General features: G+C 41.2%; 1 protein-coding gene across 7 annotated transcripts in view; it reads left to right on the top strand.

The window, feature by feature from the left end:
• Nucleotides 1–26,664, top strand: part of htt (huntingtin) — a 206,899-nt gene extending 180,235 nt beyond the window's left edge. For all 7 annotated transcript variants that reach the window (XM_078432031.1, XM_078432037.1, XM_078432053.1 and 4 more), the window contains 10 exons: nucleotides 686–816; nucleotides 4,296–4,425; nucleotides 6,471–6,626; nucleotides 7,420–7,610; nucleotides 10,559–10,673; nucleotides 13,490–13,703; nucleotides 14,556–14,661; nucleotides 16,629–16,791; nucleotides 18,164–18,324; nucleotides 19,416–26,664. In XM_078432031.1, the coding sequence (XP_078288157.1) occupies nucleotides 686–816; nucleotides 4,296–4,425; nucleotides 6,471–6,626; nucleotides 7,420–7,610; nucleotides 10,559–10,673; nucleotides 13,490–13,703; nucleotides 14,556–14,661; nucleotides 16,629–16,791; nucleotides 18,164–18,324; nucleotides 19,416–19,629 (1,581 nt within the window). In that variant the 3' untranslated portion in view covers nucleotides 19,630–26,664. The remainder of the gene's footprint in view (nucleotides 1–685; nucleotides 817–4,295; nucleotides 4,426–6,470; nucleotides 6,627–7,419; nucleotides 7,611–10,558; nucleotides 10,674–13,489; nucleotides 13,704–14,555; nucleotides 14,662–16,628; nucleotides 16,792–18,163; nucleotides 18,325–19,415) is intronic.

Here is a 26,664-nt window from a genome sequence, read left to right on the forward strand (position 1 = left end):
AAATTTGCTAATGGTACTTTTAATCCCTTCATCTAAGTCATTAATGTATATTGTAAATAGCTGGGGTCCCAGCACCGAACCTTGCGGAACCCCACTGGTCACTGCCTGCCATTCCGAAAGGGACCCATTTATCCCCACTCTTTGCTTTCTGTCTGTCAACCAATTTTCTATCCATGTCAGTACCCTACCCCCAATACCATGTGCTCTAATTTTGCCCACTAATCTCCTATGTGGGACCTTGTCGAAGGCTTTCTGAAAGTCGAGGTACACCACATCCACTGACTCTCCCCTGTCAATTTTCCTAGTTACATCCTCAAAAAATTCCAGTAGATTTGTCAAGCATGATTTCCCCTTCGTAAATCCATGCTGACTCGGAATGATCCTGTTACTGCTATCCAAATGCTCAGCAATTTCGTCTTTTATAATTGATTCCAGCATCTACCCCACCTAATGTTATAATTGCAACGAAAGTGCAGATTTTAAAAAATGTGTAAGGACCATAGTGAGGTAGGTGGGGGGGGGGGGTTTGCGTTATGTACACGTTTGGCGAAAGCCGGTAAAGCTTTCACCACTGCAAGGCTTTCAGCAGAGGCTCCCGTAACTGGGGATCCCATTGAGGCCCATGCAATACTGTTCTCATTCTGTAGAAGGTGTGTCTGTGAAGTTGTCTGTCCATTGTGTTCAGGTCTCCATTCACTCCGTTTGGTTGGGAAACAACATAACCCCCTTGAGGGAAGAGGAATGGGATGAAGATGAAGAAGATGAGAGCGATGTGCCTGTTGCATCCTCGCCGCCCACTTCACCAGTTAATTCCAGGTCAGTCGAGGATTGTTCTTCTCACCACTCTGTTTGTCGCCCTGAACTTGCTTCAAGCAGTTTGTCAAACTGAGCCGTCTCTGTACAACTAGAGCAGAAGAAAGAAGAAAGGCCCTGCTCTTATATAACTCTGCTAATGCCCCCTAAGTATTTTAGAACCAAGGAAGTACACTGAAGCCACAAGGAACTGCAGATGCTGGAATCTTGAGCAAAACGCAAAGTGTTAGAGGAACTCTGCGGGTTAGGCAGCATCTGTGGAGGAAATGGATTGGTGATGTTTCGGGCCTGAAGAAGTGTCCTGACCCAAAAAGTCACCTATTCATGTCCACCTCAGATGCTGCCAGACCCGCTGAGTTTCTACAGCAACTTTGTGTTTTCCACAAGCACTTTAAAGTGGTGTTATGTTTGAATACAATATTATGGACCATGGAGGGGGTGGGATGGTGTCCTTTATTGCCGATTGTTTTCAAAAGAGAGTTCGACTTAGCTCTTAAGGCTAAGAGAATCAAGGGATATGGGGAGAAAGCCGGAATGGGATTTTGGATGATCATATTGCCATGATCATATTGAATGGCGGTGATGGCTCGAAGGGCCGAATGACCTACTCCTGCACCTATTTTCTATGTTTGCTATAACTGACTAAGAGATTTTCTCCAACCACCTAGCAGTCATTCCCTGAAACAATGAGTTGTTTTCAAATATAAAGCTGTTAATAAATAAAATATTTTTGTAATTGCAAGCTGAAAATACTTGAGGCTGTTAGTTACATTGTTTAATAGAGTTAAGTGTGACTGTCTCTCAGAGTGACTGTTTGCCCCTTTCAGTGCCTTGCCCCTTTCAATGGCCTCCTCAGTGTAACGAGCAGCCTGTGTTTTTAAGGAGACCGTCCGCTATGAACTAAAATCAATTAGAAAGAGGTAATAACCAGGATTTACTGTATACAAATTATGGCAGTCACTTTCCACACAGCAAGCTCCCACAAGCTAACAAAATGATGACCAGATGATGAGTGTTTAAGTAATGGCCAGGACTCAACGATAATTTCCATATTCCGAACAGTGCCATTGCCATTTATCCCCACCTCAGAGTGGATGGGACTTGGGTTCAATGAAAAATGCTACCCCCAGTCCCCCTGCATTGCGGCCAGTGTCTCAAGTGAAACTTGAATCGAGAATGTTTTGTGTTGGAGATGCCGCCCAGCAAGCAGCAGCAGCAGTCAGGTCTTCCATCTCCCACTGTGCATCAAGACGGAAAAACACTGAACACAGCAAAGTAGGAGCAGGGGACTCGAGGCCTGAGCCATAGGGTGAGGTTGGGCAGGCTAGGACTTTAGTTAGTTTGTTTATTGCCACGTGCACTGAGGTACAGTGTAAATCTTTTTGTTGAGATGCTGCCTGACCTGCTGAGTTACTCCAGCATTTTGTGAATAAATACCCAGGATAAAGGGAATAACATTTAGCCTAGTAGAGTCTGATTAAAGATAGTCCGAGGGTCTCCAATGAAGTAGATGGGAGGTCAGGACTAATTGTTGAGAGGATGGTTCAGTTCCCTGATAACAGCGGGGAAGAAACGATCCATTAATCCAGAACCAGGGGACACAGTCTAAGAATAAAGGGGAGGCCATTAAAAACTGAGGTGAGAAGAAACTTTTTCACCCAGAGAGTTGTGAATTTGTGGAATTCTCTGCCACAGAGGGCAGTGGAGGCCAATTTACTGGATGAATTTAAAAGAGAGTTAGAGAGAGCTCCAGGGGCTAGTGGAATTAAGGTGCATGGGGAGAAGGCAGGCACAAGTTACTGATTGTAGGTGATCAGCCATGATCGCAATGAATGGCGGTGCTGGCTTGAAGGGCTAAATGCCCTGCTCCAGCACCTATTTTCTATGTTTCTATGTATGTGTTTTCACACCTGCACCTCTTGCCTGATGGGACAGAGGAGAAGAGACGCGTCCTTGACTATGCTGGTGGCCTTGGACACTATGGTCAAATTCTGATTGGTGCCTTGGGGTGACACAGTGGCGCAGCGGTAGAGTTGCTGCCTTGCAGCACCAGAGACCCCGGTTCAATCCCAACTATGGGTGCTGTCTGCACAGAGTTTGTACATTCTCCCTGCGACCGGGTGGATTTTCTCCAGGTGTCCTCCCATATTCCAAAGACATGAAGGTTTGTCGGTTAATTGGCTTTGGTAAAATTATAAACTGTCTGTAGTGTGTAGGATAGTGCTAGTGTACGGGTGAACGCTATTATAAACTGTGTAGTGTGTAGGATAGTGCTAGTGTACGGGTGAACGCTATTATAAACTGTCTAGTGTGTAGGATAGTGCTAGTGTACGGGTGAACGCTATTATAAACTGTCTAGTGTGTAGGATAGTGCTAGTGTACGGGTGAACGCTAATCGGCACAGACTCGGTGGGCCAAAGGGCCTGTTTCCGCACTGTATTTCTAAAGTCGAAAGAGTACTTGCTGAATCCAGAGAACATGGTCCAGTGTTAGCTGGCTGCTGAGAACTGCATGTTCAGCAGAGACCGGGCATATTCTGGTTTAAATGGCGTAATGCCACACCACATGGAGGTTTAGAGGAAAATTTGATTCTCCCTATACTTAGCTGTTGATAACCCTGACTCATCTCTCTGTTACCATGGATGCACAAGACGACATGGTTAGTTTGGACGCAGTAAGCCTTTAAGATGATTCTTCTATTGCTCTTCCTAAATGCTCTGGAAATCTGCAATAAAAGCAGCAAATTCTGGAAATTTCTCTATCCAAAGATGCTACCTGAGCTTGCTGAGTTTTTCCAGCATTTTCTGTTTTTATTTCAAAATGCTTTGAAAGTTCTAAAACATACCAAAGTGCTTTACAAGGGCATTGTCAAATAAAATTTTACTTTCAGCCACCTGTGGAGATTTTCAATCTGAAAAAGACACAAAGTGCTGGAGTAACTCAGCGAGCCTCAGCGAGGCAGCATTGCATTTCAGTGATTCATCAACTCAGGGCACAGTTCTGAAAGACAGAAGTTTTGTTTAGTTCAGTTTATTATTATCATGTGTAATAATAAACTAAACTAAAACTTCTGCCTTTCAGAACTGTGCCCTTGGTTGTTGAAGGGGTGGGCCACTGTAAAACATTGAAGTTGAAAGGCCTTGAGTTGAAATCAGAATCAGAATAGCCTTTATTGTCATCCAAAAATGTCTTTTGGGTGAGATTCCATTACCCACAGTCCAACAATAAGAGCAATAAAAATAAGCAATAACACACACAACCACAAACCAACACAAAACAAAAAAGAACCATCCATCACAGTGAGTCTCCTCCTCACTGTGATGGAAGGCCAGAATGTCTTTTCTCTTCCCCTGCCGTCTTCTCAAATGACCCTCAAGTATTGCATTGACAATCACACAGGTTCCCTACTGTCTGTTGTTCTGCGGGTGTTTTGTTTCCAGCCTATTGGACAACTTCTGATGCCTGCAGCAATTTATTTCCAGGAAGCATCGAGCTGGAGTTGACATTCATTCCTGTTCTCAGTTTCTGCTGGAACTCTACAGTCAGTGGATCCTCCCTGTAAACTCTGGCAAGAAAACCCCTGTCGTTCTGGTCAGCGAGGTGGTGAGATCGGTGAGTGTTCGACCTCCATCGGGCAACAAACTGAAGCAGGCATTATATTGTATCTCTGTCTCCTTCACCCACCTCATTCCACAGACCCCTCATTTTTTTAGAAAGAATTTCTGTAACCTCGCAACCAAGAATTCTATAGTCCTGTCATCACCAGCAGAAGAAAAGTCATGAGAATGATCCTGGGGATAACTGTGTTAACGTATGAGGAGCATTTTAAGTCTCAAGGCTGGTACTCGCTGGGAGTTCAGAAGGATGAGGGGGGATCTCGTTGAAACCTACCGGATAATGAAAGACCTAGAAAGAGTGGACGTGGAGAGGATGTTTCCACGAGTGGGAGAGTCTAGGACCAGAGGGCACAGCCTCAGAATAAAAGGATGTACCTTCAGAATGGAAATGAGGAGGAATTTCTTAGCCAGAGGGTGGTGAATCTGGAATTCATTGTCACACACGGCTGTGGCAGCCAAGTCACTGGGTATTTTTAAAGCAGAGATAGCTATATTCTCGATTTGTAAGGGTGTCAAAGGCTACTGGGAGAAGACAGGAGAATGGGGTTGAGAGGGAAAAGTAGATCAGCCATGATTGAATGGCGGAGTAATCTCTGGGCAGAATGGCCTAATTCTGTTCTCTTGTCCAAGAGTCTCATGACCTTCCCTCCACCCGAAATGTTGACCCTCCCTTAGCCTCTACAGATGTTGCCGGACCTGCTGAATCATTCCAACAGTTTATTGTTTTGTACCAGATTCTAGCATTTGCAGGTCTTGCATTTCTAATGCCAATAAGATATTTACCTCCCCCTCTCCTCCTCCAGAATCTCCTTGAGGACTACATTCATTATCGTTGGCCCTCAGTACTAATATCTTCTTAAGTGGCTCAGTGTGTGATTTTTATCTGGTAACCCTGCATCTAGGAATATTTTGCTGTATTAAATTAAATGTGTAAATGCAAGTGGATGTTCTACGTCCTATATTGGGATTCATGCAACTATTCCAGTGAGTTTCCTACACAATTAATTTATCCGTCCATTGTAGGACATAGAACAACAACTTGTATCAGTTTGATACTCATTTCTATCATATTTAGTACGTACCTCTTTCTTGTCAAGGTGTAGACTCTGCCCATGCTTATTATTTCCTTATGTCCTTGTCTTCATTTTTACCATCTTTTTCTTTTTCCTTCTATTGTATGTTTCAGTAGCAGCCTGATATAAGTGTCTATTTAGAGACATAAGAGACTGCAGCTGTTGGAGAAACACGGTGGATCAGGCAGCATTTGTGGAAGGAAATAGATGGACGACGTTTCGGGTCGTGACCAGTTTGAAGAAGGGTCCTGCTCTGAAACATCGTCTGTCCGTTTCCTTCTTCAGGAGCTGCCTGACCCACTGAGATCCTCCAACACATTCGTGTACACCGATCAGCCAAAACATTATGACCACCTGCCTAATATGCTGTTGGTCCTCCGTGTGCAGCCCCATACGCAGCACGTTGCACTGTGTATTGTGACATATTCCTCCCGTGACCACCATTAAAATTTTCTATGACTTGTGCCACAGTAGACCTTCTGTGGTTCGGACCAGACGGGATAGCCTTTGTTGCCCTCGCGCATCGATGAGCCTTGGGCGCCCAACACCCTGTCACCGGTTTGTGGTTTGTTCCTCCTCGGACCACTGTTGGTAGATACTCACCACTGCTGCCCACAAGCCTTGGTGTTTCAGAGATGCTCTGACCCAGTCGTCTGGTCATAACAATTTGGCCCTTGTCAAAGTCGCTCAGGTCTTCACTCCTGCCCATTTCTCCTGCATCCAACACATCAACTTCTAGAACTGCTGCCTAATATATCTCACCCCTTGACAGGTGCCATTTTAACAAGATAATCAATGTCATTCACTTTGCCTGTGTCATAATGTTTTGGCTGATCGCTGAATGGATAACATACGACAAAAGAGCTTTTCACTGTCCCTCAGTACACACAATAATCCAAACTAAAGATAATTCCTCCCTTCAGAAAGATTTCTCCCACTCGCATTGAACTGTGCCTTTCAATTGCAGCTTTTGGCAGTCTCGGATTTGTTTACCGAGAGGACACAGTTTGAGATGATGTACAACACTTTGACGGAGCTTCAGAAGATCCATCCAGCGGAAGACGAGATTCTAAATCAGTATCTGGTACCCGCCATCTGCAAAGCAGCGGCCGTTCTGGGCATGGTAAGGGAAAGGGAAAAAGAATCTCGGAATCGAAAACTGGGACGTTTGTAGGAAAGTCCATTGCAGGAAGTCTATAGTAAAGTATCTTAAACTCACCCCCAGGATTCTGTCTACAATGCACTACCTTATATCCATGCTTACTTGTATACGGCCCATTTGTGCATAATTATGCACAGGGGGTAGTTTGTTCATGTCAAGCACAGGTTTTCTTCACACATCTGGCTCCAATGATGTGAAATTTGTTGGTTTCGCCAAGTTGCATTGAGGAAAGTGGGATATTTGTGCCATCAGAATTGATGGTTATAAAGATTCAGTCGTGGGGTAAGCCGGCACCCCAGTCCTTCAAAGGGGCGGCACGTTGGCGCAGCAGTTGAGTTACTGCCTCACAGCACTCGAGACCCAGGTTCAATCCTGACTACAGGTGTTGTATGTACGGAGTTTGTACATTCTCCCCATGAACATGTGGGTTTTCTCCAGGTGTTTCTCCCACACTCCAAAGACGTACAGGTTTATAGGCTAATTGGCTTTGGTAAAATTGTACGTTGTCCCTGGTGTGCGTGGGTTAGTGTTAATGTGTGGGGATTGCTGGTCAGCGCGGACTCGGTGGGCCAAAAGTTCTGTTTCCGCACTTCATCTCTAAAGACGTGCAGGTTTGCAGGTTAATTGGCTTCTGTAAATTGTCCCGAGTGTGTAGGATGCGGGATAGCATTGAACTAGTGTGAACGGGTGATCGCTGCTCGGCGCAGACCCAGTGAGTCTTTAAACTGAATGAAACGCCGTTTGTGTTTTGTAGGACAAGGCCATCGCAGAGCCAATCAGTCGCTTGTTGGAGACAACCATGCGAAGCACTCACATGCCGTCTCGGATAGGAGCACTACACGGCATCCTCTACATCCTGGAGTGTGACCTGTTGGATGAGACAGCCAAGCAGCTCATCCCAACCATCTGTGACTATTTGTTGTCCAACCTGCGTGGAATAGCACAGTAAGGGAGAGCGTTCAAATTGTTATTGAATATTGGGTGGGTTGCATATGGCCTTCCTTTAATGCATCAAGGAAGCTTCCTCGGACTGTGGGTAAGAACATTCCCAAGTGTGATGGCTGTGAAGTGTCCAGAAGGTGTAGGGGGGATTGAACTTCCATCATTGAGAAATGCCGTCAGTTATTTTGTGCTTCCATTCTGAGCCAAATACTTGAAATATTTTCAAACTATTAGTCGTAACTTTGTCATTGCAGTTTTTTTTTCACCCATTTTAGGAAAAATAATGTATACTTACAAAAAAAGATTAATTCCTAATGAGCACCAAAAGATTGCTGCAGATTGGAACCAATAATACAGAGAAATTTTGAAGGAATAGTGAACATTTAACTTTTAAAAACCTGCTTGGGGGAACAAGTGTGTTCTTGTTTTCTTGGTTGCCGTGACTTGACCTACTTTGAATAAGTGTCTATACCTGACATGTATTCAGGTTTAGAAATGGGCAAAGAGTTTGTCGGACTAGAACCATTGAGTCATGCAGTGTAGAAATAGGCCCTTTGACCCAACTTGCCCACGCTGACCACCATGCCCCACCTACATTAGTACCACCTATGTTTGGCCCATATCCCTCTAAACTTACCCTATCCATGTACCTGTCTAAAGATTTGTTAAACGTTGTGATAGTACCTGCCTCAACCACCTCCGGCAGCTCATTCCATACACCCACCACCCTTTGTGTATAAATAAGTTGCTCCTCAAGTAACTAAAATCTTTCCCCAACCCCCCCCCCCCCCCCCTTCCCACGCCACCTTAAAACTATGTCCTCTGGTTCTCGATTCCCCTACTCTGGGTAAAAGATTGTGCATTTACCCTATCTGTTCCACTCATGATCTTGTACACCTCTATAAGATCACCCCTCATCCTCTGGCGCTCCAGGGAATAAAATCCTAGACTGCTCAACCTCTTCCTATAGCTGTGGCCCTCGAGACCTAGCAACATCCTCATTAATCTTTCCTGCACCCTTTTAACCCTAGCTTAACGACTAGGGTACATCTCACTTACCTTCTTTATGTGAGAATAGTTGTGTCAGACAATAATAATTGACTTTTTGTTAAAGGAAACAGTCGCCATTAGTTGCTCCACAGTAGGTCCATTCATAGCATGAGGGAAGAGGTTTCCAGTTTGAAGAAGGGTACCGACCTGAAACGTAATCTATCCATGTCCTCCAGAGTTGCTACTTGACCCACTGAGTTACTCCAGCACTTTGTGTCCTCAGCATGAGTAAACCTTTGTGCTGGAAAGCTTTGAAAGCTGTGGAGTCTAGTGTCATCTTCCTCTGCTGACAGTGAATCAGCCTAATGTTGTATTCACTTCCAAAAATCTACAAGAATTCCCACAAGAAATTTGAAACTCATTATTTGGGTTTTGCCATTTCCCAAAGGAAAATATTCTATGTTTCCTTACTGATTCATTCTGTAGATTCCTTAAACAGCTATACTGTAATTATAGCTTCCTAGTTTAATTGGAAAATTTGCTCGGTTAGTTGTCTTAAATAATATAAAGACAGAAATTGCAGTTGAAATTTCACAATTTTCGAACATTCCCAAACCCATTACAACCATTGATGTAGAAACATTTTCTAAGTCAGACACTTTGATTTTTAACTTCCAGTATAATGTCAAAATAGTGTGGATGGTGGAAATCTGAAACTAAAGCAGAAAATCATTAAAATGCTCAGATAGACCAGATAGAATCTGTGGTGAGAGAGAGAGAGAGAGAGTTGATGTTTCTTGCAGTTTGGTAAAAGATTATTGACTTAATCAAAACTTCGATTTCTTCTCCCTTGTCTGACATCCCTGACGGTTCAACACAATGTCATGGGTTCGACACAGTACGCTGGAGTAACTCAGCAGGTCAGGCAGCATCACTGGAGAGAAGGAATGGGTGATGTTTTGGGTTGAGACCCTTCTTCAGACTCCAGCTTTTTGTGTCTATCTTTGGTTTAAACTAACATCTGCAGTTCCTTCTTACACATTCTGTCATTGGTTAGAATGGGTTAGGTTCCTCAGTGCCCTTTTTTATATGAAACATTATGTGGTGGAATATGCCGTGAACCCTAAGTTTTTTGCCAGGGATACCAATCGCCATGGGTGGTAAGAAAACAACTTTGAAGCTCATTCAACTTCCTCCCTGTAAGGGTGCAGTAAATAGAAAACTAAGCACGCTTGTTTTGTCAGGCTGAGATTTACGTTATTCATCCAGCGGCCATTGTAGCTCCATGAAAGAGCACAGATGCTGAAATGCTTTTCATTTTAAATAACTTGTTTGTTTCTCCTACTCCTTCCCATTAACACAATCAGAAGAAATGTTAAATGTCACTGGTTTTGCAGACCTGTGTTTGAAAGACAATGTCCGGTGTGTTCAGTTTATAGCAAATGAAATCTTCGTGAAGCAGCATCAAATCAAATAAAACCCTTCATTGGAGCAAAGTATCGTCATGAAAGTTTGCTAACCAGGGGAGACCCGTGTTCGAAAGATTTCCTGTTTTTATTTAATAAAATGCATTATATTTTGGTAAACTGCTGCAAATAGCTTCAACTGGGTTAATGTATCTGTTGGTGAATCAATACAACCTGCTTGTGCTTTTAATTCATTCCCCTTGTGTCGTGGATTTGGCACACTCACTGGCCATCGCATTGTTACAACAGGTCAGGACGCCAAGACTACACCTAAATTTGAGAATAGACAAACCTCTATTCACCTTAACTCTTCATCTTGGCGGCAATAGCAGGAGAATTTGAGATGCTTTCCCGGTGACAGTATTGCAAGTATCAGAGGAACAACTAATATTTTGTTGCTGTGAAGAATTGTGCACTGCATGCAAAACAACATGTGCACTGGAAACACAGCGCCTGGCCATTTGCTGTGCTAATATTCATCTGTTTCTTTTGTAGCTGTGTCAACATCCACAATCAGCAGCATGTGTTGGTGATGTGTGCAACGGCCTTTTATCTGATTGAGAACTACCTGCTTGATGTGGGGCATGAATTTACTGCAGGCATAATACAGGTACTATTACAGAGTTGTGGAGAGATATGGTATGAAATAGGCCTTTCAGCCCATCAGAGACATGATGACCATCAAGCCCCTATCTTTACACTAATCCCATGTCATTCTCTACCTCCCTCATTCAACTCTCTCCAGATACTACCACCCACCTACACAATTTACAGCAGCCAAAGAGCCTACCAGAATGCACGTCTTCAGAACATGGGAGGAAACTGGAGCACACAGGGGCAATCCATGCAGTCATAATGAGAATCTTCAGAAGGGTCCTGACCCAAAACATTACCTATCCATGTTCTCTTAATATGCTGCCAGACTGGCTGAGTTACTCCAGCACTCTGTGTATTCTTTTGTAAGCCAGTATCTGCAGTTCCTTGTTTCTGCAGATCTTAACACTCCTTGCCCTCATTATACATTTAAAAACATGAATTTTTAACAAGCTCTACCTTAAAAATGCATCCATATTTAGTTGGTTTGCAGGCAATGGATGGGTGAGCATTTTATTTTGTGAAGGAGGTTGATAACATTGGGTTAAGTGAGCCGCCGGGCTGTGTATGGAACAGCACAGACTTGTTGATGTTCACTGTGATTGTTTTTTAATATTTTTGCTTTGTTTAGTCAAACACAGATGTATCATTTCTAATCGTCTTCATATGAAACATCTGTCCCTGCAGAAAATCCTTAAACAGTACTTAATACTTAATCTATGATTTAATTCTGACCAGCCCATCATAATCCTAGTTCAATCTAAGATTTTCCTTTTAACTAGTCCCAGTATATTGTACTGTAATTTTATTTTCTATTGCCGAATAATTTAATTTCAAAGTCCCTTTTTGTCATATTTTCTTATTTCTACCCTGTTGTAAACTCTCTTGCTATGCCATCCCTACTGTTCATGTACATCCTTTATGTGTCTTACTCGTAATCTTTTCCTTGCAACGTTGTTCAATCATTAGTGTTTGAATGTTTCTTTGCATTGAGCAACATAGGTTTTTCAAGGTTCTGAACACCATGATAAATTTTTCCCACCATCATTCTGCATCGTTTGTCAATTTTGTTCATTTTATTCTTTTAATTCTGTTCTCAGTTCCTTGAAATCCAGTATCCTGGATTAGTCCTCCCCAATGATCTCAAAGCTTATTATAATATTGCCACTATTACCAGCATGCCCTTCTGTTTCCTGTCACGACATCCATGTTAGGTACTTAATTATCTGATTTGAATATCTAATTTCTTATGGCTGCATGCTTTTTGGTGGTTGAAATTAGTCACGCATTTTTTAAACCAATTTTCTTAGCTGCTCATGCATTTCCACTTCCCTTCCATAATCAGGTAGTGTGTAGAATACATCTTTAATCACACAGATTTATTTCTATATTTATTTATGTGCCTGAAGAAAGGATCAGTTCCCTAAACGTCTCCTATCCATTTTCTCCAGAGATGCTGCCTGACCTGAGTTACTCCAGCACTTTGTATCTTACTTTGGTATAAACGAGCGTGTGCAGTTCCTTGTTATTAGATTTATTTCTTGCCTTACGAAGACCAGTGTCACTTTTTTGCCTTGTTCGAACAAAACCTATTTTTTGATGCTTGCTGGAGCACAACCTCATTTGGTTCCTATCAAGAACTAGTTGCTTGAAATCCTGAGTATACATTAATTTTAGGCACTTTTAAAAAGTTTATGGATGCAGCGCAGAAACAGGCCTTTCGGCGCACCGGGCCAACACCGACCATCGATTTACCATACACTTGTTCTATACTATCCCACTTTTGCATCTTACACACTAGAGGCAATTCACAGAAGCCAATTAACCTACAAACCTGCACGTCTTTGGGATGTGGGAGGAAACAGAAAACCCAGGCGGTTACAGGGAGAACGTACAAACTACGTACAGACGGCACCCTTAGTCAGGATCAAACCCCGTTCTCTGACACAGTCAGATAGCAGAAATTGCTCCAGAAATATTTGGTAACACACAAGGAGCATCGCATGGGCCTGATGTTAGATTATGGGAGGACAAAATCCCATGTATCTGCCAGATTTTTGTACTTATACTTACTGCACATTACATGGTGAAGACATCATGGTTGAAACCCCCTATTTTAGGATTAAGTGCAGGAACGAGTTAAAACTAGTGATAGGATTTATGAATGTAGCGTGTAATAATCCTGCAACTTGTTCCTAGACAACTTGAGTTCCTGGATAACCAAGTTGTTTATGCAGAAGGTAATCGAGCTCTGTAGATTGGCTTGGAGTCTTGTACTTACTATAATCTCTGTAGTAGGCATAAATTCTCAATTTAGTGGCTGAGAGGTAAGAGTGAAACTGACGTATCTTGGCAAAGAAACAGCTTCAGCCCCATCTTTCTATTATTATCTCCATAAAGGATTGGTTGTAACTATATTTGATTTTTGTTATTCAAGTGAGTCAAGAGTGTTTTATCAAGAGTGTCTTATGTCCCAAAACCAAACAATGAAAATCTTACTTGCCCCAGCACAACAGATATGTAAATATAGTACTCGGTAGACACCATAATAAACAACAAAAATAAGTTCATTACATAAAAACAAATAAACAATATAGTGCAAAGATTTTTTAAAAGCCCCAGGACCCTTGTGCAATCAAGGCAGTTTATAGTTTGGAGTTTAGTTGGAATCCGTAGTGTTCAATAGCCTAACGGTTGTTGTTACTGATTATTCCAAAGACACACAGAAAAGTGCTTCATTTTGAAACCATTGTGCTTTGGGAATAGTCTGTATAGTCTGTGTGTCAGGTAAAGCGATAGATTTCCACGTAACGATTTGTTGCTTAATTTTAGATGTGCGGAGTGATGGTCTCTGGCAGTGAGGAGTCCACCCCTTCCATAATCTATCACTGCGTCTTGCGTGGAATGGAACGACTCCTTCTCTCGGAGCAGCTCTCACGTTTGGATGGAGAGGCCCTGGTGAAACTCAGTGTGGACCGGTTGAACATGCACAGTCCACACAGGGCCATGGCTGCCCTGGGTCTGATGTTAACCTGTATGTACACAGGTAGGGCACAATCACACGTTGTTTCCTGAAAGATAAACCTTTGGCCAATAATCTCAAATGAGTTATGCTACATTTTTTGTGTTTATTGGTTTCTTGAACAGGATGTTTTTCTTTTGGCTCAAAGGTAAAAGTTGTTTCTTTTGGCACGTAATGCAGTGGGTACGTTTCCAGAGTGGAGCTTGCTGGCTCAAATCTCTGAAGGCGAGTGCAGTTCACGAAAGGTTTCTGTGAAGGTGCTCAAAATCACAAACCTTTCTACTGTTCAAAAAAAAGAACTGCCTTCACTGTCAGGATGGATGGTGACCACGAGACAGGTTAAAGATAGTTGACATGAAGACGATGAGGAACGGGGTAGTTGTGATCTGGATGAAGAGAACTGATACAACAGTAGCTTTCAAAAAGGATTAAATATTTGACTGAAAAGGAAAAGCTTGCATGTTTGTTGGAAAAGTTATGATTGGGAATAATTGGGACTGATAGGGTAAATGGGCTCTTTCTATGTTCTACAGTTGTCATCTATACGAGAAGTGAAGCTGTTACTTAGTAAAAAAAAAAAATCCCTTGAAAATTGGCAGAATATTTTAAAACCCACCTGTAAAGGGAATCTTTTACCCTCACCATCCTTGCCCAATAGGTGATTGTTATATCATCCAAAAAATAATCACCAAGAGGGTGACGAATCAATTTGATGCCTGCCATCTCTAAAGGAATAGAACTCTTAACATGTGTTGAAAGAAAATCCAGAATAACATTGTATAAAATAGCAGTTCAGAGTTGCAGATGTTACAACTAAAACAATGAGCTATTCACACACTATCTGCGGCATTAATTTTCTTTTTGTACTATAAACAGGCAAAGAAAAGAGCAGCCCCGATCGAAGTTCGGATGCTGACCCCACGGCTCCTGATAGCGAGTCTGTCATTGTAGCGATGGAGCGGGTTTCTGTTCTCTTCGACAGGTGAGAATATTGTTCCTGACAGTTTGCAGAGAAGTCTTAACTTGTGGACTAAACCAGCATACAGACTTCCTTTCATCATCCTTTCATTGTTCCTTTCATGATCCAGTCGGTAATGACTTGAGAATTTCCCAAGCCAGCCTCACCACATTTTGACGTCTATTGATTTTTTTTCTTTTAAGTCGCAACAAGCAGTGGAGGGTAACAATTAGATGTGTTTCCAGCTTTAATTCCCCACTGACGTTTAGTAAACACATGGGCTCCTTAATTCTGTACAATAACATAAAACAATATAAACTGAGCATCCCCACCCAGAGGAGCACAAGATGAACTGCTGCTTCCACATTGAAGTGGGCAGATTACTAAAAGGCTCTGAGTCATGATCTGTAGCTGGTGTTCTGCTGAGTGTAGACAGGGAAGTGCAGATGCTGGTTTACAAAAAAAATGGCACAAAATTCTGGAGCACCTTAACAGTTCAGGCATTATTTCTGGAGAACATGGATAGGTGATGTTTCGGGTCGGGACTCTTCTTCAATCCCAACCTAAAATGTTGCTCCAGAGAAACATGTTCTCCAGAGATGCCCATCCATGTTCTCCAGAGATGCTGCCCGTCCATGTTCTCCAGAGATGCTGCCCGTCCATGTTCTCCAGAGATGCTGCTCGACCTGCTAAGTTACTCCAGCACTTTGTGTCCTTTTTGTGTTGTGCAAATTGTGGGAATGAAGCAGTTTTGCCCCCAGTGCACCGCTCTAATTTGCACCTTTCTTAATGCCATTTTGGGGATTGCTTGGAACTAATTGGTGGTTTTCAGTTTCGGGAGTACTGAGGTCTGAGTAGGTTGGCTGAGTAAACATACCAGGCTGTGTGTAGCTGCTGGGTGCCTGCCATGCAGAGTTGGCTATTGAACAGTGGACAATGCAGAAGAGTTTTCTAGATTAAATGGATCATTCATCCAAAGGAAAATAATATTAGTGTTCTGTCAGGGGCAGAGACCCTTTGTTAGTGGGAATTGTGGCACTTCATGAGTTGTAACATTCGGTACCAAACTCAGTAAATATGAAAATGATGAGGTTGAAGTGTGAAGACTTCTGTGATTCTCCTTCTTACAATTAATGTTGGAAATGGACAGAAGTCACTTCATTTTGATTGAAAAACATGACTGTTCAGAATGGTATTTGGTACTTAATGGAATAAAAACCTAAAGTAAGTATTCAAATGTCTTTGTTTATCAAGTGTTTCAGAATTCAGATGATAATCAAGATGCAGTCTTGCATTTAGCAACTTCTCACCAGTATGTCAGTTATTGCACAGACTCGCAAATGCAAAGCACAAGTTTATTTCCAATAGGTACAAATTTCCTGATTTTATTTTGTTTCTTTTTCTGATGGCTCAGAAATTGATCGAGCCCAGGACACACAGCAGGTGGAAGTGGGTAAGCCAATGACACACCAGGCTCCTGTGCCCATTGGGAGGAAATGTGTCTGGCATTGATATTCTTTGCCAGACACAAAGTTCTTCTACAAAGCATTGCCCAGAATAGAAACTGGCCCTTTAACCCGCCTAGTCCTTGCTCACTATTGAACTTAACTACACTTGTCATTCTAACCTGCATTCATAGCCTTCCGAGCCGATGCTTTTCAAGTGCTTGTCTCGATGCTTCTTAAATGTGAGAGGAGTATCTGTCTCCACTCCTGATGAAGATATCCTGTCTACCTGTACTGTTGTATGCAACTTAGACCGAGGGCAGTTGGCCTTTGAAATAGGAGTCCAGTGCAAATGTTCAATATAAATTGAAATTATGCTTTTTAAAAACACTATACTTGCTAATTTAAGTACAATCCTTGTGGGTCCTAATTGCTTGTGCTGCTTTGAAGGCACCAGATGCTTTTAGAATATTTAAGAATAATTTAAATTTAAGTTGCTTGTTACTTTCCAAAGTCAAATGATTTTCTCTGTCGTTTGTTGGCTAGGATTCGGAGGGGTTTCCCCTGTGAGGCGCGGGTGGTGGCACGGATCCTGCCACAGTTCCTCGACGACTTCTTTCCACCTCAAGATGTGATGAACAAAGTAATAGGAGAATTTATTTCTAATCAACAGCCCTATCCACAATTCATGGCCACGGTCGTTTACAAGGTATTTTACTACTACTTACTACATGGAGCTTGCAGTCATTTTGTCCAACCAGCCTATGCCAGTGTTCTGTTTCGGGAGCCACCACCCACACTAATGTGTAATTCTATCAGCATATCCTATTTCTTTGATTTTATTCTCTTGAGTCCTTTTCTAGCAATCAATTATAATATAAATGTGTAAATCATAGATTGATTAAAAGCAATTATCAAAAGCCTGGAGATACAAGAAACTGCAGATGCTGGAATCCTGAGCAAAACACAAACTGCAGGGGAACAGCGGACCAGGCAGCATCTGTGGAGGGATTTCTAGTTACCCCCCCTACCCCTGTCACCCAGTTACTTTCTCCTCCTCCACCGACCTATCACCCATCCCTCCTTAATCTGGGTCACCATTTTCCTTTCCTCTCACATTCCCCCCCCCCCCCATTCCCCTTTGTCCACCATCCTTCCCCCTCCAGTTTCTACATTTCATTCCCCACCTTCCTTTCTATTCATATTCCACCAGTTGCATGGTTTTGTCTTCTCCACTTCTCACCTCCAGCCTTGGTTACTATCTCCACTCTTCCCACCCTCGCCTCACTTGTCTACCAATCAACCTGCCCTTACCTGGATCCACCTATCGCTTGCCGGTTCTTTCCCCAACCCTTCCTCTCGCCACTTTTTACTAGCTATCTCCCTCTACTCCATCATTCATGACCCGAATCATGAGAAGTCCTTTTCACTCCACAGCTGCTGTCTGATCCAGTGAGTTCTGTCAGCTGTTTGTTTTTATAAAAAGTCTGAATTTGTGACCAAACAAGTGAGAATTATGGTGTATTTTACAAATTAAGCCTGTAAAGCAGACAATTATCTCATAGTTATCATATGATGATTCCATTTTGCTAAAGTCAAAAAGGGCCTGTGAAATTTCCTTGGCAAGTCGGATTAAGGAGAATGTTAAAACCTTTATAAGTATATTAGAAGCAAGTGGGTAGCTAGAAAAGGGTAGATACGCTCAGGGACCCAATCGTTCTCGGGATGTAAGATGTGGGAATATAAGTAAAATTTGTCTTTTAACCGAAGATGGAAAAATAAAATGCCCCTCGGAACTATCATCATTAGAGCCCCAGCAATCACTTTCGCTTTCCTTGGCATCCTGAGATAGATCCCGTCAGGTCCTGGGGATTTATTTACCCTACCATACATTTTTAATACTTCCTCACGATGGCAGGTGTGAAATGAGAGCATGGCTAGGATGGTGTGGGTTCTTGATGATGCTGCCTTTTTGAAGCAAGCATCACGGTTGGCATGGACAAAGTGGGCTACTTCTGTGCTGTACAATTCTATGAATTATCCATATTACAGAATTATTCTCTATGTTCTTTTCTTTGCAGGTGTTTCAGACCTTACATAATACTGGACAGTCTTCCATGGTGAGGGACTGGGTAATGTTGTCACTTTCTAACTTCACGCAGAGAACTCCGATAGCGATGGCCATGTGGAGCCTGTCCTGTTTCTTTGTCAGTGCATCAACCAGCACGTGGATCTCAGCTCTGTATCCTTGTTAACTTGCATGCTTAAAAAGGCAAAGATGCTTGGACTGACAATTCCATTGGATTGTACTAAGCTGTGTACTAGCTCTGGAACCAGGCATTATTTGGGACAGTTCTGTGGCCTCACAAGGCCATAGATAGCAGACTGTTACCGAGTAGTCCAACTACAGCATAACTACGCTTCAACGTGCATTTGGAACATCTGAGTTTCAAAAGGGCACCAGACAAATGCAAGTCCCTTTTAGTTTTAATCACAAACTAAATTCTGATGAGTGTTGTTGTAATCTGTATTGTTTTTTATTCTCGAGTCTCTCTGAACCTCACAGCAGGGGAACCTTAGCATGAACCTTAGACAGACAAGCCAGTGTCAGAGAAGCACCTGAAATATGTTGCATAGCCTCAAGTCACCATGGTGAGGCTTTACCTTATTCATCCAAGACACAGGAGATTGTGCTACCACTAAGTTAAGACATATGCCCAATACCACTTTACAAAGTATTTGAATTCTAGAGATTGTAGCAACTAAAATGCAAAAAATAATTTTGTAAATGTTTAGTGAAATATAAACATTAGATGATAGTTGCATGCTTAAGATTAATAATAATAATAATAATATATTTATTTTATATAGCGCCTTAACACATGCACAAAGCGCTTTACAAATACAATTAACATAGAAACAAACAGACAAACAGACAAACTATCCTGACGGAAAAGCGGCGAATAATCAACGCCAGCGTCCTCTCACGTCAGGGTCCGGCAGTAGACATTAAAGAACACAAGACATACAGATACAATTTTTTACACAAAACAGCCATCACAGTGATTGCTCTAGGCATACCCTCACTGTGATGGAAGGCAAAGTCTTATCTCCTCCTCGTTCTTCTCCCGTGGCGCCACGAGGTGATCGATGCTCCCAACCCCTTGAAGCCCCCACCGGGCGATGGAAGTTGGAACTATATGAAGTTGGAACTATAATTGGATTAATGCAGCATAGTTTGGAAGAACAGAAGTAAATCTGACCTGATCCCGATGTCATTATCGAACAGATTGCAATTTGTTAAATGAAATTATTTCTTAACTCCTTGCCCAGCCTTCCGCATATCATCAGCCGAATGGGTAAATCTGAACAAGTGGATGTGAACCTCTTCTGTTTACTGGCCATGGACTTCTACAGGAAGCAGATTGACGAGGAGTTGGATCGCCGTGCCTTCCAGTCTGTGTTTGAAATGGTGGCAACTCCTGGCACTCCGTATCATCAGCTCTTGTCCTGCCTGCGAAGCATTCATCAGGTTGCTCAGATCTGATAGTCAGTGTCCACAGACTTGGCATGTGGAGAGAACTTCTTAATACACAGTGGGACAGGTCGCCAGAGTTCATTTGCAGCAAACTCAGTATTCTCAAGTCACTCTCCCAGCATGTTCCTTCCAAATGTTCTGACTCTTCAGCTACTTATTGTCATGTGGTTGTATGTCTAATTTAGTGCATATAATCACAAAACATTAATCTCAGGATGTAAGATGTGGTAATATAAGTAAAATGTCTTTTAACCTAAGATTTATATATCATGTAAAATATGTATGATTGTAAAACTTGTGATGCATGAATTTACCCCTTAATTTGCAATGAACAAAACCACTATGTTGAATGTCTTCTATGTCTGTCTGTCCTTGGCTGTGGATGGAGTCTGAATGTGGTTTAAAACAGGCGTGACTGTGATGTGAGAGGGAATATTTATTTTGATTTGGTGCAGGCCCATAATGCATCACTGATTTCAGTTTCCATCAAATAGCGTTTAATTTCTTGAATGAAATAGTGTCTCTATGTACTATAAAAAAGAAAAATATATATTTATTATTAGCTGTGAAGTTAAAGTATCATGATCTGGTATTCAGGTCTTATTTGCGAAAGAGCAAAATGAACCAATTCTATCAAGATGACGTATTCCATGGAAAATAAAACATGGATTTGGTATTATGAGGTTAAACATTGAAAGCAAGTCAGAGTTTAGAAATATTCAACATCTTAGTTCGAGTCCTTGTTCAAATTACTCATTTACCCATATCTTAGTTTTTTTTTCAAATCAGAGATTTGATGTGTAGTTGAGCAGGTAAATTAGAACGATCATGCAGTTTGATTTGAATCATTACATGATTATATAATTCAATTTTTGATGTTAAAACAGAATCAGCCATAGAAATGCTTCAATAAAGCAATAATCTTGTTTTATATATAGGATTTGTAGTGCTGTTGCTATCAAAATAGGGTGTTGCCATGTTTTGTTGAGGTACATGTGTGCGTGAAATACATATTTTCATCTTTTCTTCCCTCATGTCTAATACTGGGACAATACATGCTTGGTTGCACATGATGATGAGATTGAATGAAATGGCAGGGCCACCAGGTTCATTCAAGTAAAATGTAGTTAACCTACTACTTGATGTTTGGGGGAGGGAGGGGTGGGAAGGGGAAGAAGCTTGAGTTTTCATTTGTAATTTCCAGATTTAATGCTGTACAATCTTGTGCTTCTGTCATGTTCTGGCAGCGTGGTTTTCATATTGGTACAACAGTATGTGACAACCTTAGAACTTGGCCAATAGGATAAGTTCTTATCACACAGTGGAGAATTACTCATGGTGTAATATTGTGACAACTTCCTGACATTGAGTGACTTGCTGTCACAGTGTCCCGTGTTAAGACTGTGTCTCCACTGATTTTCTTAATTTATATCTTACATACAGGCTGAACAGACTGTCAATAGTAACACAGGTACAGTGGAGCTGCTTCACAATTCCACAGACACTCAATCTGACAAATGTTTATACAATGGCTATGACAGACACATGGCTAGAGCCATTGTATTTCTTAAGTGTTAGCCCTCATAGTACCGTTAAAACTTGGCTAAAATGTTGCATTTTAATTCTAAATGACTTAATTTGCACTTTGAAAAATAAAAGGACTTACTGAAACAGAACCTCTAATATGTGACCCTTTTATACTCCAAACTGAATTGAGGAATAAGACAACAGGAATGTAGGAAATAAAGTATCATTAACCACGACACAAACATGACATGAAAAAAGGGAAACAAATTACAACAAATTTAACGCAAAGATTATCATATTGATATTTGCTCCTGCAACATCAATTATTTTTTTTTAATCATTATAGGTTCATTGGTTAAAAAAAAAAATGTGTGGAACAGAAATATGTCAAATATGTTTACTATATCCCTGCAAAATGCCTGTACATTAAATTAGTGATTGGCAAAAAGAGGAAACAGCTCTTCAGTTTAACCTTATTGGCTGTTTATAAATTTGTTCATTTCTGTTGAAAAAAATTATTCCATTGCTTCTGTGAAATCACAATTGAACACACAACGTACCTCTGGTGAAAGCTCAGCTGCAAGGCAGATCACTACCTGGCATGTTCAGAGGGAATGCCTGGAGCCATTTCATCAGAGTTGAGGGAATGCATTGGCCCACATCAGGGTTACTGAAGAAATGCTCAGACTGACTTGGGTTAACGACCACACTTAAATGGCGCCTGACAGGTGGAGTGCATACCCAATAACTGAGGTTTTATTACACATAGTATTGCATTGGGTCAGTCTGAAAAAGGGTCCTGATGCAAAATGTTATCTGTTCATTCCCTCCACACATGCCGCCTGAGTTCCTCCAGCATTTTTTTTGTTCAAGATTCTCAAGTCTGCAGTTTATTGTGTCGCTTTGAATTGGATACGAATCGTTCAAAGTTAATGACATTCAGAACAAGCTGGTTCAAAATGTGATTATAAAATGGTTTTAAATATCAGAATATTATGTAGAATCTTTCATGGCGGTAGTCATGATACTGAGGAAAGGAAAACAAACCCCAAAATAAATTAGTAAAACTGCTGATGCAGGAAATATGAAACACAATTGATGCTACAAAAAACTTGGGTCAGACAGCTTCTGTGGAGAGAAATGGTAATGTTTCAGGTCAATGACCCTTTGTCAAAATTTTAAAATAAATGTGACGTTTACCCTTGGTCATAAATAGCTTAAACTTGTAGTTGGCATGGTGATCAGAGAATCAGGGTTTTAGCCTCTGAAGATGAGGATAATGTTGCGCAGATGTGTCTACTGGTGAGATTTTGATGATCTGAAGTTTGCCTCAATTAAATGGTTTTGACAGTAAAACTGATTAGCTTTCACCCAGATATTGCTGAGTTCTTACCGACAAATTTCAAAGTGAGAGTGGCTGGCATCTGGAAACAGTAGAAGCCTTCAACATTCTTTCATGATCCAGGTTAGTCTTCTGAAAATGAATGTTATTTCCACTATCTCACTCAAGTTACAAAATTTTCATCTGTGTTCCCTGCGGCAGGCCAGATCATACGCCCTGATCATCCTCTTAACCAATCTTCATACAACTGTGTACCTACATAACTGTATGCACATCTTCCTACACCTCACGCAACTGCCCATAAACAATAGAATAACAATCTGGAATGAGGATCCTGATTGATTTTTTTTGCCCTACACCTGATTTGTGGTGGAGAGAAAATGGATAAATTTATTGCAACATAGCTCAATGCTCAACTCCTGATTACTGATCTCTTTAACCATCTGGCCACATACATTTATTGAAAAAGCAGGGATTACATTTATATACCAACTTTGGTATGATCTGTTAATTTTTTGTTCAATTAAGCATATGAATATCACTACTTTTGTATGAAATACAATATTGTATTGCTTAGATTCAACCGGAAGACAACCAGATTTTTCACTTTGTAAAGTACTATTGAAGCAGATTTTCTTCGTCTGTGAGTTTATTTCGTCTAATAGCCCTGTGGCAGTAGGTGGATTAGGGCCGGGGTTTACATTCTAAGCAAACTGTAACACTTTAGTGCCTGTAACACCACATGATGTATTAGTGCCCACCCTCGGTTCTCATGTTATCCTTCTGATGCACACACTCTACCCAAAGGCACTCTCGGTCACTTCTGGCTCTCATAAACGATTTTACCTTCCAAAACAATTCTCACATAATTTCCCAAGAAATGAATGTTTCATGCTGAACACTCATCTGGACATCCTACGAGATGCAAGCCATGTGTATTATTTTCTGTCAGAGTGTCATCTGGGGGAAAAAAATTGACATACCAATGCATTGATTGGCAGGAAATTAAAATTGAGAACTTGACAAAGTTGGAAGAGTAGAAAAATATTGGATGCACATAGTGACCTGTACATTCATTACACAGCCATTAACTGGTAATTGCTGTTCCTTTCATTTTAGGTTCCATGTGTGCAGTTTAGTTATTATAAAAATGTGACTGGTTAACAGGCATCTGAGCAGCACTGATGATCATATTTTAGGAAATCAATATTTTGTATGTCAACTGTGATCTCTTGTGAGGACGTTTTCCTTTGGAGAATTAGGTCTTTGGTTTAAATGGTTTATTAGCTTTGTTATTCACAATAGCATGAAAATATTTTCTTTTTGTTCTTGGTTCATGGAAAGGTCCCACTCTGAACTGCTCCCACATAAAAGTAGTTTAATGAGTCTTGGGACTTATCTCGTTGCTTAGAGACATTGCAAAGTACTAAAATGTGAACTGACCTTATAAAGTACTGTATATAAAAAGTTTTTGCCTTGCACAAACTCCTGTTTTTTGGCTTCAAATGAAAAATCGCCTTGCTTATCTTGAAGGTTACGACTGATTTGCGTTAATGATAAATTGAGCTTTAATCTTCTCATGTAGCATTTGTAACTTATCCAATAACAGAACAAAGGAGCTATTATACTCTCACCGCTCATGCTTACTTTTTCAAGCAACAGGCAAGACATTAAAGGTTGTGTTTTTTAAACTATTAATTCTTTATTTTCCACACAGATAGGAGAACGTCAAAAGTATGAAAATGGAGAATGAGTGAGTCTGGAACATAAACCAAAGCCCTACTTCAATGACAACAGGCAAAGGCACATGTTCAAACCAAATTTAGGACAGCTCTGGGAAATTGTTCTCCACACACACTGATTAACTTGCATTTACATGGTATCTTCAAACCTCTAATGACACCATGAACATGATGAAGCCGCAGTATGATGAGGGCCAAAAAGAAAATATTTTAAGGAGCATCTTCCATTAGCCATGAAATAAATTGGAAAAGTGGAGGTGTTCAGGGAGGGAATTTTAGAGCTTGGGGCATTGGCAACCAAATGTGCAGTGGTCTGGAGGAGTGATTGAAAAATACTAGAATTGCAGGAGAGTGCAATTTATCAAAATGACTTGAGGGGCGGACAGTGGTTACAGTGAGCTCAGGGTATTGGTATTGTAATGGATGAGAGGAATGAGGTGATATGGAGGAATGTGAAGGCTATGGTGAGAACTTAAAATGCAAGCATAGCCAGATAGGACCCCTGTATAGCAAACACAACAAAAACACACTCTTAGTGCCTGTGAGGGTTTATCTAGTAATGCAGCCTTTTGAGTGAGGAGTTGGATAGTTGGCAAACATTTTTTTCTGGTTTGCTAAATTTATTGTATTGAAATATTGATCATTGTGATTTGCAATGTGTGTTATCACAAGGGTTTACTTTAAATATTTAACTGTTGGGCAGGCAAATGTTTTCATCTTAAACTTGAACATTTTAATACCAGGTGAGGTACCAGAAGACTAGAGGGTGGCTAATGTTGTGGCTTTGTTTAGGAAGAGCTGCAACAGGGAACTACAGAACGGTGAGCCTCACATCAGGGATGGTAAAGTTACTGGAAGAGATTCAGGGAGACAGGACCTACCAGCATTTGGAAAGGTAATGGTTGATTTGGGATGGAGAGTATGGATTTGTGCATGGGAAATTGTATCTCATGAATTTGACTGAGCTTTTGAAGAGTTGAAGTTGGGGCCAGACCACCAGTTGCTGGAAATCAGTGGTGGATCTGCACTTTTTCCAAAATAGCAGTGGATGCAGTAAAGGAAATGTGTGAATATAGTGTGAGTAGAATATTGTGTGAGTAGAATATTGCACAGTTCCCTGACCCAGAGACAATCTGATTCAGGATTGCTCATGAAGTAATGGAACAGCAAAACAATGGAACAGTCTCTTCTCTGACTTAAAACTTCCACTGTATTTCAAAGAAGTGGCCTAGTTTGACCTTTCACTTCATAATAAAATGTTTTGCCATCTTTAATGTTTTTTTGATCACAGTTCATCATAGCATAGGTCATCTGCTCCATCGCATGCTATTTTTCTCTCTAGTCTATTCTTGTTCTGCTCTTTTGTGCATATCTTATCTCTTTTCCAAGCTACAAATTATTTTATAGTCTCTACTATAGTCTCCACTTCAGCAAAAGATTTAGGCAGAAAGTGCTTTCTAATCAATCTGTATAAAGGATTTACATCTTAATCTTATACCAAAAAATGATTTGTAATTGCTTGTAAGATCTAATACTTCCTTAATATGCACTGCACATCGAAAATGATCATCCTTATAATTACATTTTGCATTGACTTCCTTCATCTACGCCTCCAGTAACATACTCTCCTGGTAAACTCGCCTTTAGTCTAGTCTCTTGTTAAAACCTCCTCTCTGTCTTTTGCTTCCCCATCATTGATTTCTGTAGATTTAGCTATACTTTGGATTCCATCTTTTACTCCTTAAAAATGTTGCCTAAAATAGACTTTAGGAGAGCTCCCCCTACTCACCATTAACAACACCACAGTCACATCTGTGGGGTCATTTAAGTTCCTTGGAACCATCATCTCCAAGGACCTTAAATGGGGGGTCACCATCGACTCCACAGTCAAAAAGGCCCAACAGAGGATGTACGGCAGCTGAGGAAGCACAATCTGCCACAGGCAATGATGGTCCAATTCTATACTGCCATCATAGAGTCTGTCCTCACCTTCTCCATCATGATCTGGTTTGGCTCAGCCACCAAGCACGACATCCGGAGGGTGAGAAGGTTGTTGGCTGCAACCTTCCCCCCCATTGACGAACTGTACAATGCAAGGGCCAGGAAGCGAGCGGGAAAGATCATCTCTGACCCCTCTCACCCTGGCCACAAACTCTTTGAAGCACTTCCCTCTGGAAGGCGACTCTGGACTGCCAAAGCCACCACAGCCAGACATAAAAACAGCTTTTTTTCCCCGCGAGTAATAGCTCTACTCAATAACCAAAAGTCTAGCCTCTTTTCGCTCAGGTTTATTTTATTCACATGTTTAAACTATAATGTTTTATTCTTAATGTTTTAATGTTTTTTTGCTTTATTCTTAATTGTTTACTGTATGTTCGTATTGTTACTTGCGAGTGGAGCACCAAGGCACATTCCTTGTATGTGTACATACTT

This window comes from Rhinoraja longicauda, chromosome 3 (genome assembly GCF_053455715.1).
Source record: "Rhinoraja longicauda isolate Sanriku21f chromosome 3, sRhiLon1.1, whole genome shotgun sequence".
NCBI classification, from domain to species: Eukaryota; Metazoa; Chordata; class Chondrichthyes; order Rajiformes; family Arhynchobatidae; genus Rhinoraja; species Rhinoraja longicauda.